At 42.1% G+C, this 17,491-nt stretch overlaps 1 protein-coding gene across 1 annotated transcript in view; it reads right to left on the reverse strand.

Moving 5' to 3' along the window:
• The window catches only part of SLC24A2 (solute carrier family 24 member 2), a 399,922-nt gene that overhangs the window by 242,042 nt on the left and 140,389 nt on the right, over positions 1-17,491 (reverse strand). Inside the window, 1 exon segment of the mRNA XM_030192433.1 lies at positions 4,264-4,290. Within this exon segment, the coding sequence (XP_030048293.1) occupies positions 4,264-4,290 (27 nt within the window).

Genomic DNA, 17,491 nt, shown 5'->3' on the forward strand with positions numbered 1-17,491 from the left:
GTACCCCTTGAGCTATCCAAGATGGCTACCACTCTTGAGCCATCCAAGATGGCTGCCGCCATTGATCCAACCCAGATGACGGTTGCCAGAGATAGGAAACCGAAACAGATCTTCCCAAAGAGAGAACTACTCCAGAAAGGATAGGCAGAAGCCAGCTCAGGAGCTGACCCCCAGAAATCAGGGAGAGGCTGTGAGGGGTCATGACCACAGACGTGACACTATATATCATTTCCCAAAGCCAAACCAGTCCAAAATTTAAAACAAATAAGGCCATTCTTCTTGATCAAAACACCTTTTCGGCATTTAAGGAGAGCAAAAATGCCAGTCAAGTTGGTATGTGACTTGCATTAAGTGTAAGCATAATCTAGTATGAAAATGAAAGGTGTCTTTTCAGCATGGAAGGCTGTAGGGTTCCCCTGCGTTCTCCAGTTCCTCCTATTCTGTTTAATCTGATGTTGGTGGCCCTGGGGAAGAATCTTGCAAAATGGGGATACCATCCATTGATATAGGGGAAAGGGAAATGGGACTTCATATACCGCCTTTCTGAGATTTTTGCAACTACATTCAAAGCGGTTTACATATATTGAGGTACTTATTTTGTACCAGGAGCAATGGAGGGTTAAATGACTTGCCCAGAGTCACAAGGAGTTGCAGTGGGAATCGAACTCAGTTCCCCAGGATCAAAGTCCACTGCACTAACCACTAGGCTACTCCTCCACCTATATGCAGAAGACATCACTATGTTCATTCCTTTTGATGGTGAGATGGCGGATATTCTCTCAAATATAATACAATATCTGGTTTAAATCTTTTAGTATCATGGACATCCACATTTAAAGTTAAACAAAGATTAGACTAAGTTCTTAGTTTTTCAAGCCGTCATAATGAGCTTAGTCTCAAAGACGTGAATACCGATGGATTCAATTTTCCCCTAGGATCCACCTTAAAAATTCTGAATGTGATATTTGACAAAAATCTTACTTTTGAGCCAAAGGTAAAAGCAGTAACAACTAAAGTGTTTAAATTACTGTGGAGACTAAGAAGAATAAGACACTGTTTCTCTTTTGATACCTTTAGATTGGTGGCACAAGTCACGACGTTAGCTAATTTGGATTATTGTAACGACATTTATTTAGGCTGCAAAGATGATGTAATACAGAAAGGGGAATTTTCGATATGACATCTAAGTCAGACTTTGAACGTTTTATGCTAAATGTCCCAAAGTCGAATAGGAATATGGCATTTTGAAAACCACAAAACATCTTTTTTTTTTTTTTCAAAAATACCATTTATAATAAGGTTTTGTGCTCTGTGGATTTATTTTTTCAGGCCATTTTTGGAAAAAAAAAAAACAAACAAACCTACAAGTGTAAAACACAGAAAATCAAGCCATTGAGATGTAGGAGGAGGCCTGCATTTTTTAGCAAACTGGTCCCCCAGACATCCCAGGAGAGCAATAGGGCACCCTAGGGGGCACTGCTGTGGACTTCATATAAATGCTCCCAGGTACACATCTCACCATTGCTCCCTTATCTTGTCTTCTGAGCCCTCCAAAGCCCATCACTCTACCCCCCCCCCCCCCAACTGTATACCACTACAATAGTCCTTATGGATGAAAATGGCACCTATATGTGGATACAATGGGTTTCTGGTGAGTTTTGGAGGGCTCACAGTTTCCACCACAATTATAACAGGTATGGGCCTGGGTCCACCTGTCTACAGTGCACTGGACCCCACCACTATACTACTCCAGGGACCTGCAAGCTAACAGTTAACAGCTGTTTCCCTCTTCCTCCAATCTTCAATTCATCATCACTGTAATGCACCCAGGATCAGGCTTGACAGAAGAACCCATAAAGTGCCGAGGCTTGGACCACACAACTGACTTCAGATAGCTCTTTTTAAGAAACAGGGTTATTTTAGCAAAATCTGCAATGGACAGATGGAAATCTACTCATCAAATTTTCACTAATCCACTCCGGATTTCCAGGACTTTTCTCAAGTTCTGTTGCATAAAATCTGATGGGTAGCTCTCATGGATTTTCAGGGAAATGAATGAATTTTTTAAATTGTTTTACACATCCCTATTTGTCAATTTACAAAGAAAAAAAAAGTAAACTTTACCTGATATTTTCTCTCCTTAAATAGATGACCTACCACCTCATTCTAAATATTGTCTTGTCAGTATTGTCAGTGGCAGTCAGCGTTTTTTGACATATTAACTGCTGGAGGCAGACTGCAAACTGGATATTTAGTGCCCCCTGCCCCCTTATCTGGGGATCGGAACTGAATATGTAGGTTTTCAGTGGGTCCCAGTAGTTATTCAGGAACTGCTGATATGTAGTTCCAGTATCAATATAACTAACCAGGCAGAATCTTCTACTCAGATGAGGGCTGCTGAAAACTAAACCTTGTATTCCTTGCTAGAAAAGATCACTAGAAATATTCATGAAAAAAATTATTTCTCCAGCTTCATCAAGATCAGCAAAGGCCGATTGTCAAAAAAACCCCACACTGCTACAGATATTGTCATTTGTGACCTTCAGAAACCATTCTCTATATACCAAATCCCTTCTCCATAACAAACATGGATTTCTTTTTAGTGTCAGGGAAAGAATTCAACATGCCAATATTGGCTATGAATGCCAGAGTCTCTTATTTGAAATTGATGGGAATTGATCACACTCTCTAAGAAAATATATGCTAGGATTTTACAAGATCAAAAGGGCATGTAAGAGCAACAATCTTTAAGGCTTCTTAAGTTATTATCATAGCTAAACAAAGCTGTCTACTGGGTTGATGCCAGCTTAATAGTCCAGCCTGTTCTGCTGCACTGTACTGTTGATCAAGACTGGAGGCTGCAGGCTTCTGACTTTTGAGGGGGAGAAGGAGATATGATAGAAATGCATCAATGCACAGGAGGAGAAAGTACCTCATGAAAGAGTCCTGGGGAATAGGAGGTAACATCCTATTGTGGATTAAAAACTGGTTAAAAGATAGAAAACAGAGAGTAGGATTAAATGGTCAGTATTCTCAATGGATAATCTGGTTTCCCAGAGGTCTGTGCTAGGACCACTGCTTTTTAACATTTATAAATGATCTAGAGATGGGAAAAATTAGCGAGGTAATTACATTTGCTGATGACACAAAGTTATTCAAAGTTGTGAAATCAAAAGAGTATCGCGAAAAACTGCAATGGGATCTTACAAGACTGGGAGACTGGGCGTCCAAATGGCAGATGACATTTAATGTGAGCAAGTTCAAAGTGACGCATATGGGGAAAGAGGAACCTGAACTATAGCTATGTAATGCAAGGATCCACATAAGGAGTTACCACCCAGGAAAAGGATCTAGGTGTCATCGTTGATGGTACGTGGAAACCCTCTGCTCAGTGTGCAGCAGCAAGTAAGAAAGGAAATAGAAATGTTAGGATTAGGAAAGGAATGAAAAACAAAAATGAAAATGTTATAATGTCTTTGTATCGTTCCATGGTGCGACTGCATGTGTGCAATTCTGGTCACCACATTTCAAAAAAGATATAGCGGAATTAGAAAAGGTACTGAGAAGAGCGATGAAAATGATAAAGGGGATGGGACGACTGCACTATAAGGAAACATTAAAGCGGCTAGGGATCTTCAGCTTGGAGAAGAGATGGCTGAGGGGAGATATGATAGAGGTCTATAAAATAATGAGTGGAGTGGAACGAGTAGACGTGAATCGTTTGTTTACTCTTTCCAAAAATACTAGGACTAGGGGGCATGTGATGAAGCTACAAAGTAGTAAATTTAAAATGAATCAGAGAAAATTTTTCTTCACTCAACGTGTAATTAAACTCTGGAATTTGTTGCCAGAGAATGTGGTAAAAGCAGTTAGGTTAGTAGGAATTAAAATAGGATTGGATAATTTCTTAAAAGAAAAATCCATAATTCATTATTAAAATAGACTTGGGAAAATTCACTGTTTATTTCAAGTATAAGCAGCATAAAATCTGTATTACTGTTCTGGGATCTTGTCAGGTACTTGTGACCTGGATTGACCACTGTTAGAAACAGGATACTGGGCTTGATGAACTTTTGGTCTGTCTCAGTATAGCAACGCATAAGGTGAAAAGGGACAGACTCAGAAGTGATGATGGATTTGTGAAATGGCTTCCCGGTGGAGGTGGTGGTGACGAAAACAGTAACTGAATTCAAGAAAGCTTGGGACAGGTACATAGGATCTCCAAGGAAGAGGAGGCATAGTAGATGGCAAGGATGGGTTGACTGGATAGGCCATATGGTCTTTATCTGCCTTCATTTTTCTATGTTTCTATCCTTAGTATCACTTTGATTATAGCAGAGGGTACAGTCTACTTAACTAGCAAATAGGGTAGATAAAGGAAACAAAATAAATGTAAATTATTTACATCAACTATCAAATAACCACATGAAATTATTCTTTCAAATGCAGTTACCTCAGGATAATATAAATGGAGCCCGCTCCCAATTTGCACGTGGAATTTAAGTAACGAGACAATTGGCGTTAAATTGGCAACAATTTGGATTTAAGCACACATCTTGGTAAGAGCTATTCTATAAAGATGTACATATAAATTTTTTAGCGAGCAACTGAAGTGGGGTTGTGGCCATGGGAGGAGCATGGGTGGGTCAGAGGCACTCACTAAAGATGTGCACAGTATTATAGAATTTGGGGGGTCCACACCTAGTTTGAATACAAGGATTTACACTAGGTTTCAGCTGGTGTAAATTCTCATCTATGGCATTGACTCGGGTGGGCCTGAGCCCACCTTAGTGTAGGCTCAGGTCCACTCATAATTCTAGCACCTTTGTTAAGGCTGGCAGAGATCCCCAAACCCCGCCATCTGGAAGAAATCCTTTGATGGTCAGAACAGCTCATTCTCCTACTTGCTGCAGCTGGTGGCACTGTCCATGCGTTACTGCTGTGAAGCATCCCCCCACCCATGTGTGAAAACTGAGCATACGCAGGAGGGGAGAGGTTGGCACAGCAGCACTGTGTGCACAGTGCCACTGGGTGCAGCAAGTAGGAGAACGAGCTATTCTGGCTGCCAGAGTAGGGTTACCATATTTTGTCCCCCCCCCCCCCAAAGGACACGTGCCCCGCCCCCACCATGCACCCCGCCCTGCCCCCTTTCACGCCCTCACTCCGCCCCCTGTCCATTTTCCCCTCCCCCTGTCACACACCCCATCACCCCCCCCCCCCTTACCTTACTACTGCCCTGGAGGTCACTTCAACTCTCGGTGGCCATTTTGAATCGGCGCCGAGATCAGCAACGGAAAGGATGCATGCAGGGCAGCGCTCCGGGCAGGAAACAGGGGGCTCTTTCCTGCCCCGAAGCCGGAAGAGGTCACTAGATCACCAGGGCAGTAGTAAGTAAGGGGAGGGGAGGCTAGCAATCTGCTCGTTTGTCCGCCCACCAGCCTGCCCGTTTGTCCAGAAATCCAGACAAACGGGCAGATTGGCAAAGCCCGCCCAGTTTCCCGGACATGTCCTCAAAAAGAGAACATGTCCAGGTAAATCCGGACATATGGTAACCCTATGCCAGAGGACCTCTTCCAACTTGCAGGGGCGTGGGAATCCCTGCCAGCTCAGAGTTTATTTGTTGGGGGTCACTGGTGCAGGAGCAGGGGTGGGATCAGAAAGCGCAGGGGAGGAATTGTGTGCCCTCCCAATTTGTGCTCAGGCCCACCCAAAATATCATGTCTGGCTATGCCTATGCTCCTCACGCCAAATGTTGGGCGCAGATCCCGGTATTATGTGTTATTTTAGAAATACGTACAACTTGAAGCAGTTTATAGAATAGCGCTCAGTGCTCATTTTTTTCAGTGCCCAAATTTCAGCACCATTTATAGAATCTGGCCCTTGGGAGAGGGGTCTTTTACAAAGGAGCGTTAACATTTTTAGCGTGTACTAATGATTAAAGTGCACTAAATGCTAGAGACACCTATAGGAATATATGGGCATCTCTAGCTCTTAGCGCATGCATATTTAATGCATATGCTAAAAATATTAACGCACCTTTATAAAAGGGGCCCTTGGTGCTTAACATGATACCACTCCAGTCTTAAGATATTTGTTTCTAACTATGGTGTATATTCACAAGTTGTGTGGGAGCTGCACGTCAGGAAAAAAATATACTGTGATATCAAACGAATTCTAACAGGTGGCAGACAAATAATCCTGATCAGGAGGTTCAATGCCTTCTGGTGGATGAAAAGCCGTAGTGTTTAGCTTTGGAGGATCCTGCCTATCCAGCTCTTGATCAGACAGGGAAATGTTCTGTCAGACTCACAAGCGAGATACAACTTTTAAAAATGCTCGCTTCATGGAACCTGGCAAAGCTTAGCAAACATACAAAGTTTGAAAGCAGAAAACACATCAGAAATCAGTTTCATCAAACCGAGTATCCTGTTTCCAACAGTGGCCAACCCAGGTCACAAATTCCTGGCAAGATCCCAGAAAAGCTCAATACAATTTTATGATGCTTATCCCAGAAATACACAACCTAAGTCAGACAAAACACATGTACTGCAACAAGTATATATTGATTATTGAAGGTGTCTCATAACATCACAAAGACATATTAATGTCAAAATTGCTTTCGAGCTCGCCGGCTAGTGACTTAGTATAATCATAGACCACCTCCTACCAACCAATAGTGCACATAAACTGCGTCTTGTGCAAATCTAAAACTCTACGTGTCCATCTGTGTACTCAACAACATGTATATTTTTTTCAAAAAAAGATTTTTGGTGTGCACTACTGTCAAAAAATTAAATATTGTTGCAGTAAATTAACTGGTAATGCAAAATCCACTTAACTTGATAGCTCTAAGCGTTACTCGCCGTCATCCTGGACTAGAGCTTATCTCCTGGGGGCTGGAACCTGTCACATTGCCAGAGTCCAATATATCCCATGTACATAAAGTCTCCGGTAGCTATAGTTTGGGTTACTCTTTCCCACATGCATCACTTTGCACTTGCTCACATTAAACGTCATCTGCCAGTTAGACGCCCAGTTTTCCAGTCTCGTAAGGTCCTCTTGTAATTTTTCACAATTCTCTCGCAATTTAACAACTTTGAATAACTTTGTGTCGTCAGCAAATTTAATTACCTCACTCCCATCTCTAAATCATTTATAAATTTGTTAAAAAGCAGCGGTCCCAGCATGCAGTCCCAGCATACACCCCTGCAGAACCCTACTATATACCCTTCTCCATCGAGAATACTGACCATTTAACCCTACTCTTTGTTTTCTATCCTTTAACCAGTTTTTAATCCACAATAGAACACTACCTCCTATCCCATGACTCTCCAATTTCCTCTTGAGTCTTTCATGAGGTACTTTGTCAAACACCTTCTGAAAATCCAGATACACAATATCAACCGGCTCGCCTTTATCCACATGTTTGTTCACCCCTTCAATGAAATGTAATAGATTGATGAGGCAAGATTTCCCTTTACTAAATTCATGTTGGCTTTGTCTCATTAATCCATGCTTTTGAATATGCTCTGTAATTTTGTTCTTTATAATAGTCTCTACCATTTTGCCCGGCACTGACGTCAGGTTCACCGGTCTATAATTTCCCGGATCCCCTCTGGAACCTTTTACAAACTTTTGTAGTTAAAGCAAACAACGTATTAGCACCTCATAATCACAATCCTGACCTCATCAGAACCTGTCCCATTACTACACAAGACCCAATACTACCTATTTCCCCACAAATCTTATGGCAGCAAATTGCCCTACAACATGAAAACTGACTTTCCTAAGCAACCTGTAAGCTACCTTGAACCTTACTATGTAACCTGTAAGCCACATTGAACCTACTCCAGGTGGGAAAATGTGGGGTACAAATGCAAAATAAATAAAATAAATAAATATCGGCATTACGTAGGCTAGCCTCCAATCTTCCGGTACCATGCTCAATTTTAAAGATAAATAACATATTACTAACAACAGTTCCGCCAGTTCATTTTTCAATTCTATCAGTACTCTTCAATTTGTCAAATTGCCCCATTACATTCTCTAGGTTTATAGAGATTTCATTCTGTTTCTCCGACTCGTCTGCTTCGAATACCATTTCTGGCACCGGTATCCTCCCAAATCTTCCTTGGTGATAGCCGAAGCATAGAATTCATTTAATTCAGCCCCTCGAAATGATACACTTATTATGATTGTTTTAGGGTCACCAATATGGCGGCTCTGCAGAGGAGATGGCGTCATCTTTTTGATGTCATGCCATCTCCTGTCTTTATTAAACGTCCTTGAGCTCTGCAGTATGGAGCTTTCTGCCCCATATCTACAGATTTATAAGGACAAATACTGGGGGTGCTCAGGTACCCAAAGCGCCCACAGAGCTGATGCCTATGCCTATAGACATGTACTAAAGGGAATGCTAGTGTATGTATGTAGTAGAGAGTTGCACGGGGACAGAAATCTTACCCATCCCCGCCCGTCCCTGCTGGAATCTTACCCGTCCCCACCCATCCCCACTGGAATCTTACCCGTCCTCGCCCATCCCCGCAAAAATTTAAACCATCCCAACCCGTCCCCACCCGTCCCCGTAAGAATTTAACCCATCCCCACCCATCCCCGTAAGAATTTAAAAGTGCATAAAAGAAAGTTCCAGTCAGCTCCCTCAGTCTCTTTCTGGATTTGAGCCACAGCACTGTAGGCAAGGAAGGAACGGAAGTTGGAACTTGGAACACTCTGGTGTGCACATGTAAGATTTGTCTCTGATCCATTGGCAGTGGGTGCTGAGAGGCCGCCACATGCACGCGCCAGGTGACATCTGATTCTCGTGCCTGTGTCAGAGCTGAGGCCTGGGAGCAAAGAGGATTAATAGTAACATAGTAAGTGACAGCAAATAGACCTGAACGGTCCATCCACTCTGCCCAATAGTCACACTCATGATCAATTCATCATTAAATCAACGAGTGTGATATTATATACTTGATTATGGTCTTTCTTTCGTGTTTCTGGAACAAAGACCACAGAAGTCTATCTGGCCCCATCCTTATGTTCCAACTGCTGGAGTTACCATCGAAGCCCACTCCAGCCTATTCATGTTCTCATTTGTGGGACACAGACCGTAAAAGTCTGTCCAGCACTGTCCTCATGTTCCAGCCACTGAAGTTGCTATCTAAGCCCTTTCCAGCCCATCCTACACCAGATTGCCATGTATGAGACACAGACCATACAAGTCTGCCAGGTATCAGCCCTAGTTCATCACAGCCAGAGTCGCCATCTAAGCGTCACTTGACACATCCACACACATGCAGCCATTTAAGGTTAGCTTTTATATAACTTCCATTTTCTAATTAGAGATCCTCTGTGTTCATCCCACACCTTTTTGAATTCCGTCATCATTTGTGACTCTACCACCTCCTTAATGGAAGACTTTCCACATTTATGCTGTTAAAGCAAGGAAGAAGAGGAGGAGGAGGAAAGCACTCAAATAAATTGGTATTCGGTAGATGAGAGGCTGGTGCAGATGCAGCTTACACTTCCACAGGAAGCCCACAGAACTGGTTCCATCCCCGCGGGAACCCCGCAGGAACTGCCTCCGTCTACGTGGGAACCCCGCAGAACTGCTTCCATCCCCGCGGGAACCCCGCAGGAACTGCCTCCGTCCCTGCGGGAATCCCGCGGGTTCCGCGGGATTCCCGCGGGGACGGAAGCCGTGCAGCTCTCTAGTATGTAGATAGAATGCTACAGACTGTTTTGTCTGTGCTGCAGACATGTTTGTACTATTTCTGCTAATTAACTTCAGTAAACTTTTTTTTTAATTTTTGGTTTGAAGACTGAGCATATGGGGGTAAATTCTCAAAAGGACACCTAAATTTAGACACCAAAATATTGGACAAAATTGCCTTTATAGAATATTGTGGAAGTCGGCATTAACACACCCAACTTCAGGTGTGAGCACTTACGCCCCCTGTTTCCTCTAAGCTGAGCGGGGGTCCTTCAACTGTATTGTTGCCAGTGGGAAATAGTGCTTCAATATTGTATTTTTTAATTGCTAGGGACAGACAGGTTTCCCTGGAGTCCTACAGAGCTTGCTCGTCCTGTAATGTGAAAATGTGAATGTGATACTGAAACAGCACCCCCCCCCCCCCCCTCCACTGGTAAGACCACAGGTGGAGGGCTCCTGCTCAGCTTAGAGGGAACAGTGTTTACACCATGTCAACGCTTGGTGTAAATGATCGTGCCTTAAATATTGGCAGTTGTGCACACTAAGCTATGCCTCAACTGCAAAACACGTCCCTGACCCTCCCCATGTGCATGCCCCCTTTAAAGTTGCACGCTATAGCAGTCAGGTGCTATGTTTGTACGTAAGTGCAAATTAGTGACACTTAAAGCTATTTTACACCAATTAAGGCTCATTAATGATAAAGTCAATTAGTGCCTAATACAGCAAGTTAGGCACACAGTTGACCCTATTCTATAATTTGTGCAAGCAATTTTGTGCTCTAGTCATGAAATTGTGTGCCCAAGTTTATAGAAATAGGGGGATGGAGTTTTCTTTGGGAGACTGAGTGAAAGATTCCATTCGGTCTTACAAAGTGCAGTCCTCCATCACAGAATCCATATTAAGGGCACTACAGCTAGATTTTTTTTTATAAACCTTGCAGCCTCTGAAAGTGGGCATTTGCTTTTCTCGAGGACTGCCCTGCAAAGAAAGCATTATAGTAGTCATGCTCACAGACCACTAGTTATTTTAAAGAAAAGAAAAAAAGCCTCCTTCCTTTCTAAATTCCCTTTTTGTCTTTTACTTGTAGATTATCAGTTCATCTTTACCCTCTGGGCCTGTGAGGACAGGTCGATGCTTGCCAAACCCCATCACCAGAACTTTCAATACATCTGGAGTTCAGGATAATCATAATGCAATGAAGTCAATGGATGCAAAATCTATTTCATGCCCATTCATTGCAGATATCATGAAGACCAGACTGGCTAGATTCCTCTGGTTCAGAACCATGTTGATTTTCATACTTTAGTTATCCTGGAAATCAGATTGGGAAGAAGTTCTTGATAACCAGTTTTGAGAATCACCAGGAGAAGATCTCTCATCATTCCTGTCTTTTTTTTTTATCTGAACTAAATCTTAAATATACTTGCATACTGCTTCACAACAGAGTCCTAACCAAAGTTCCTTGTTCCCAGGAACATTTAAATAGTATAAATTGCAACTTCAAATATAGCTTAATTAATAACCGATTTTCTTGCTTAAGGAGCACTACAGACGCATAATTCTTTATTCTGCAGGATGTCAATAATGAACAAGCATCTCACAAGAAAATCAAATTTCAGTTCTTCTAACACAAATGTATTCAGTTTACAAACTCTTATTCTCAAAACAAGCAAAGAAGTGAAAAGGGGGGCATGAATTTCAAAACATTTTCAACAATGCTCTGAAATCAATGCTTTTTCCAACCAGTATAAGGAGCAGGGCAGGTTTCATGGACTGCCTGGCTGTGTTAATCTCCTGCCTCCTGTCATGGTGGGAACAAATATTACTCAGTAGACAGCACAAATGAGCACATTCTCTTCCATTTAATGATCAGCAAAATGGGATCTGTCAGCTGTCCCAAGCCACAGATTTCCTCTTTGGCAACCAGTCAGACGAAATATATCCATCCAGTGGCATGATATCTCCTTTCCCAATAGTCCAATCAATGCTACTTTCAATAGCATAGGTGCCAGGTACACCCTACAGCTTCCCTCCAAATATGACTCCCTTTGGACCACAGGGATAGGAGTTTCATGCCTCTGGATCAGGGTTCTCAACCCAGTCCTCAGGACACACCTAGGCAGTAAAGATTTCAGGAAACCCACAATGAATATGCATACAATGGAGATATTGCATGCAAAGGTATCTCATGCATATTCATTGAGAATATCCTGAAAACCTGACTGACTAGGTGTGTCCCGAGAACCCCTGCTTGGGATGGATGGATTTAATCACGTCCTAGCTGAAAAGGCTGGGTGGTTTCAGTACTGCAGCCTGTCAACCCAGTATCCAAGCATATCTGAATCATCTATTACTTATGCTTCTCTAGGACAGGGTGGTAGACTCAGGAGTAATGCCAGGAAATCACAGAGAGGATGGTCGATGCCTGGAATACCCAGCCAGCAGAGGTGTTAGAGACAAAACAATGACAGAATTCAAAAAGCCGTGGGATAAGCACAGAGTACTGTGTAATAGAAAGAGGAAGGTATCAAAACAAAACTTAAATAGTTTCATGGATGTTGATGTGTTATGATGGGCAGGAATGGTACACTAAGGCAAATACTGGACAGACTTCTACAGTACGTATCTTGTATGTGGCAAGATCAGGATGGGTTGGAGCTGGCTTAGACAGCAACCCCAGTAGTTGGAATGTAAGAGCAGTGTCTGCTGGGCGTCTATGGTCTGGGACCTGGAAATGGCTGGTTTAATAGTTGGTTTAATAATGAATTCATAATCTATGTGACTGTTGGGCAGACTGGATGGACAATTTAAGTCTTTTATCTGCCATCATCTACTATGTCACTATATCACAATGCTTGCTCAACACCACCTCTGCTGACAGGCTGTTTCAGATATCTTCAAATAAGAAGTTATCTCCTCTAACCATTTGACACTCCAATTTCATATCATAGCTGCTTGTCCTTTCTGGAGGTTATTTTGTAAACCATGTTCACATGGAATACACAGTTTTATGTGTGTATGCAAACCCCCTGGAAATGGAGAGAGATATTAGAAAATCTATGTTAAGATATGTCACGGTGGTTTCACCAATAACACCAAGCCAGGGAATTACATAATTATTGTCATAAGTACATAAGTATTGCCATACTGGGAAAGACCAAAGGTCCATCAAGCCCAGCATCCTGTTTCCAACAGTGGCCAATCCAAGTCACAAATACCTGGCATTAAATTAGCATTAAATTATGTTTATTACTTTTACAATAAAAATATTAAAGATGTAATTAATTGCTCAAATGAGACGCTGCCAGTTTATGCAACAATAATAAACTTTCACTAAAATCACAATTTTTCATTCCTTCAGAAAAACTACATCATCTCTGCTGACTTGGATTCAACCTGGTACTAATTTGAAAGGCACTCAGTAACGAAGTCCCTATCACATTGGCATCTATCAACTTTGATTTTTACGATCACTAAACCAGTGTTTGTTGGATGTACCTAATTTGAAGTGTGCTAAATTGTGCGATACCAGAGCAAGAGTATTTTTGGTTGCAGAATCATCTCTATGGAATGTACTACCTTTAACATTCAGATCCATTTCAAAAATCCTGGAATTTAGAAAGAAAAACTTATCTGTTCCAGCTGGCATACAGTAGCGACATTGAAAAATGATTTATGGATAAAAATACTGATGCTGTTTGTTTACTGATGAGAATTGATACTATTAACTGAGGGGTCCTTTTTCTAAGGTGGGCCAAAAATGGCCTACTCTGTTATAGGCACATGAATTAAACGCGCACAGGTTCATTTTTCAGCACACCTCCAAAAAAAGGCCCTTTTCTTGGCCGAAAATGGACATGTGGCAAAATAAAAAGTAGCACGTGTCCATTTTGGGCCTGAGACCTTAGCACTACTCATTGACTTAGCGGTAACGTCTCACGCATTAACTGGATGGTAATAGAGCGCACGTACACTGCCGAGTACCGCCTGGTTAGCGCCATGTGGTAGAAAATTTAAAAAATATTTTCAGCAGCGTGCATTGGACATGCATAAATAATGGAATTACTGCCAGGGGCATGTGGTAGCTGGGCAGTAGTTCCAAACTGATGCGCATTGGATGCGCGCAGGCACCTATGCGCCTTAGTAAAAGGACCCCTGAGATATGTTGTTTCACTCTGTCGTATTTAATCTATGTACTGCTGAAACTTATGTTATTTTGAGGCTCATGTTCAAAACACATACAGCAGACTTACAAAGTTACATAGTAGGCTATCAGGCTCATTTTCAAAAAAGAAGGACGTCCATCTTTCGACATAAATCGGAAGATGGACGTCCTCACAGAGATATCGAAACCCAATTTTGGACGTCTCCAACTGCAGTCCGTCATGAGGACGTCCAAATTTCAAGGGGGCGTAGCGAAGGCGGGACTTGGGCGTGCCTAACACTTTGATGTCTTTGACCCATAATTGAAAAAAGCAAGGACGTCCCTGACGTCCCAGGCGTCCAACACTTGGACGTTTTCACCCGGACGTGGTTTTTTTTACGAATAAGGCACAAAAAGGTGCCCGAAATGACCAGATGACCACCGGAGGGAATTGGGGATGACCTCCCGTTACTCCCCCAGTGGTCACTAACCCCCTCCAACCGTCAAAAAACATCTTTAAAAATATTTCGTGCCAGCATCTATGCCAGCCTCAGATGTCATACTCAGGTCCATGATAGCACATGAAGGTCCCAGGAGCAGTTCTAGTGGGTACCGCAGTGCACTTCAGGCAGGTGGACCCAGGCCCATACCCCCCCCCCCCCCCACCTGTTACATTTGTGGAGGAAACAGCGAGCTCTCCAAAACCCACCACAAACCCACTATACCCACATCTAGGTGCCCCCCCTTCACCCGTAAGGGCTATGGTAGTGGTGTACAGTTGTAGGTAGTGGGTTTTGGGGGGCTCAGCACACAAGGTAAGGGAGCTATGTTCCTGGGAGCATTTTATGAACTCCATTGCAGTGCCCCCTAGGGTGCCCGGTTGGTATCCTGGCATGTCAGGGGGACCAATGCACTACAAATGCTGGCTCCTCCCGGCTTGCATTTGGATGTTTTTGACATGGATGTCTTTGGTTTTGAAAATCGCCAAAAGTCAGAGACATCCAAATCCAAGGACGTCCAAATTTAAGGATTTGGACGTCTGTGACGGTATTTTTGAAACGAAAGATGGACGTCCATCTTTTTTCGAAAATATGGTTTTCTCCTCCCCTGGATTTCAACGTTTTGAAAGACGTCCAAATCGCAAGTTGGACGTTTCTTTCGAAAATGCCCCCCACGTAACTTTGTAAGCCTATGTGCTTTGAAAATGAGCACCTTTATGTTTTTGTACTGTAAAATACTGTGTATGTACATTGCCTATATTGTTTTAAATATTGAGTATGTACATTTGTAACCCGCATTGAGCACTGGAAACTGCAGGCTATAAATTTTTAATAATAATAATAATCATAGACATGTTCTTGGGTCACATTTGGCTGAAGTGGGGCAGAGTCACAAAATATGTATGTTATTTAAATAAAACCCAATATGAATGCATATATTTATACCACCTTGCAAGACACGTTGATGCCTATATATCTTTACAAAATCATCCAAAATAGACACTTTCTTGCCCTCTTAACCTGCAAGCTCTGTTACAAAATTACCTCCTTTGAGTTTCTTAAACACAAATAAGTTGTCCCACCTCTTTAAGTTCAGCGCTTTCCGTGTCTATCACACGGCGTGGTTTCATCGCCATGGATTCCTGTTCCTGCACTGGTCTCTGTCCTCTCTGTTCTTCACGGAGCACAAGGATGTTGGGTTGCTCTTGTTGATCCTTAAAAAAAAGAGAGAGAGAGAGGTTTTTTTTATTATTAACAACAGTAGCAACAACAAGAAAATCTTTAGAAATATAAACAAGGAAGGTACTTACCAGGAGTACTAAGACAAAGAAACTAATTTCAATTTCATACTCATATTAAAAAGCAAGGCTTCAATGCTAGGGTTTCTCACTGTGCACACTAAACCATGTTTTACTTAAGAATAAGGGGTCCTTTTACTAAGGTGTACCGAAAAATGGGCTGCGCTAGTATAGGCGTGTGTTTTGGGTGCGCGCAGATCCATTTTTCAGCATGCCTGTAAAAAAGCTCTTTTTAAAAATTTTTGCCCAAGATGGACGTGCGGCAAAACAAGAATTGGCATGCACCCTTTTTGGGTCTGAAACTTTACCGCCAACCATTGACTTAGCGGTAAGGTCTCATGCGGTAACCGTGCAGTAATCATCTACGCATGTAGAATGATGATTACTGCCCGGTTTCCGCCACATGTAGGAAAATAAAAATTATTTTACGGCGCACGTAAAAAATGAAATTACCTCCCAGGCCTTGTGGTAGCTGGGCGAAACTCCAAATTGACGCACGTCGGGCACGCATAGGTGCCTACATGGCTTAGTAAAAGGGCCCCAAAGAAACCAATTCCCTCTCCCCGAAGGATCATCCAAACAACGCTATTCTGTTTTTCTGAGATGCCTGGATAGGTTTTCGTTTTGCTGTTGTGTTTTGGGTTTTCATGATCTACCCCTACCTGAAGACTCCCTGTGCTGTTTTATTTCTTTTGACTGAAAACCAGGCATTAGGAACTCGCAGCCTCAGAGGAGACTTTCTGGAACTGGATTGGAGAAGTAGCCTAATGATTAGTACAGCTGGCTGAGAACCAGGAGATCCCAGTCTGAATCCCACTGCAGCTCCTTGTGATCCTGGGTAAGTCACGTAACCCTCCATTACCTCAGGTACAAATTCAGATTGTGAGCCCTCCAGGGAGAGGAAAATACCTACTGTACCTGAATGTACACCATTTCAATAGCTTGCAAGGAAGTATATAAGAAATAAAATAATAAATTGCTCTGCCTTATATGTGCACCACAATAACACTTAGAAGAGACTAGAGAATGAGCATATTTTTCTTGTTACATTTGTACCCTGCGCTTTCCCACTCATGGCAGGCTCAATGCGGCTTACATATTGTATACATGTACTTATTTGTAACTGGGGCAATGGAGAGTTAAGTGACTTGCCCCAGAAAGCACTGTGCCAGGCAGGGCACCACCTTTTTGATGATGATGCTGGAGGTGGGCAGTGAAAAAAAGCTTCTTTCTTTCTTACATTATTTACTATCCCACACAATCCAGAAAGTTCTTGGCGGATTACAATCAGCAGACGAGTCGGAGAAACTGAATGAAATCTCTATAAACCTAGAGAATGTAATGGGGCAATTTGACAAATTGAAGAGTAACATACATAGTTAAAAAAACATAAACAATACAATAAAACATATACTTCTGACATAAAAATAAACAAAATCAACCTTAGTTAAATAGGAAGCAATAAAACTAAACATTACTGATTAAAAAGCTTGTCGAAATAAAAATGTCTTAAGTCTTTTCTTAAAAAGGGCAATGTCCTGAACCAATCTTAAAGATGCAGGCAAGCAGTTCCACCAATTTTGGACCCATAACACTAAAAACACTTTTTTTACGATATTCCTCTAACCTTAATTCATGTACAGTAGGAGTGTCCAACAAAAATTTGGAGGAAGATCTTAAACTCCTCCTTCTTTTCGTTGTTATTCTACCTTGCCTTCAGTTCTGTAGAAAGATGAGTAAAATTTGGATAAATTAAGCCTAAAACATGGGGGCTGAATGGTAAATTTGAGGGCATGAAATAGGAAAATATTTGGATCCCAGGAGAGGAAGTAAA

This window comes from Microcaecilia unicolor, chromosome 2 (assembly GCF_901765095.1).
Source record: "Microcaecilia unicolor chromosome 2, aMicUni1.1, whole genome shotgun sequence".
Lineage (NCBI taxonomy): Eukaryota > Metazoa > Chordata > Amphibia > Gymnophiona > Siphonopidae > Microcaecilia > Microcaecilia unicolor.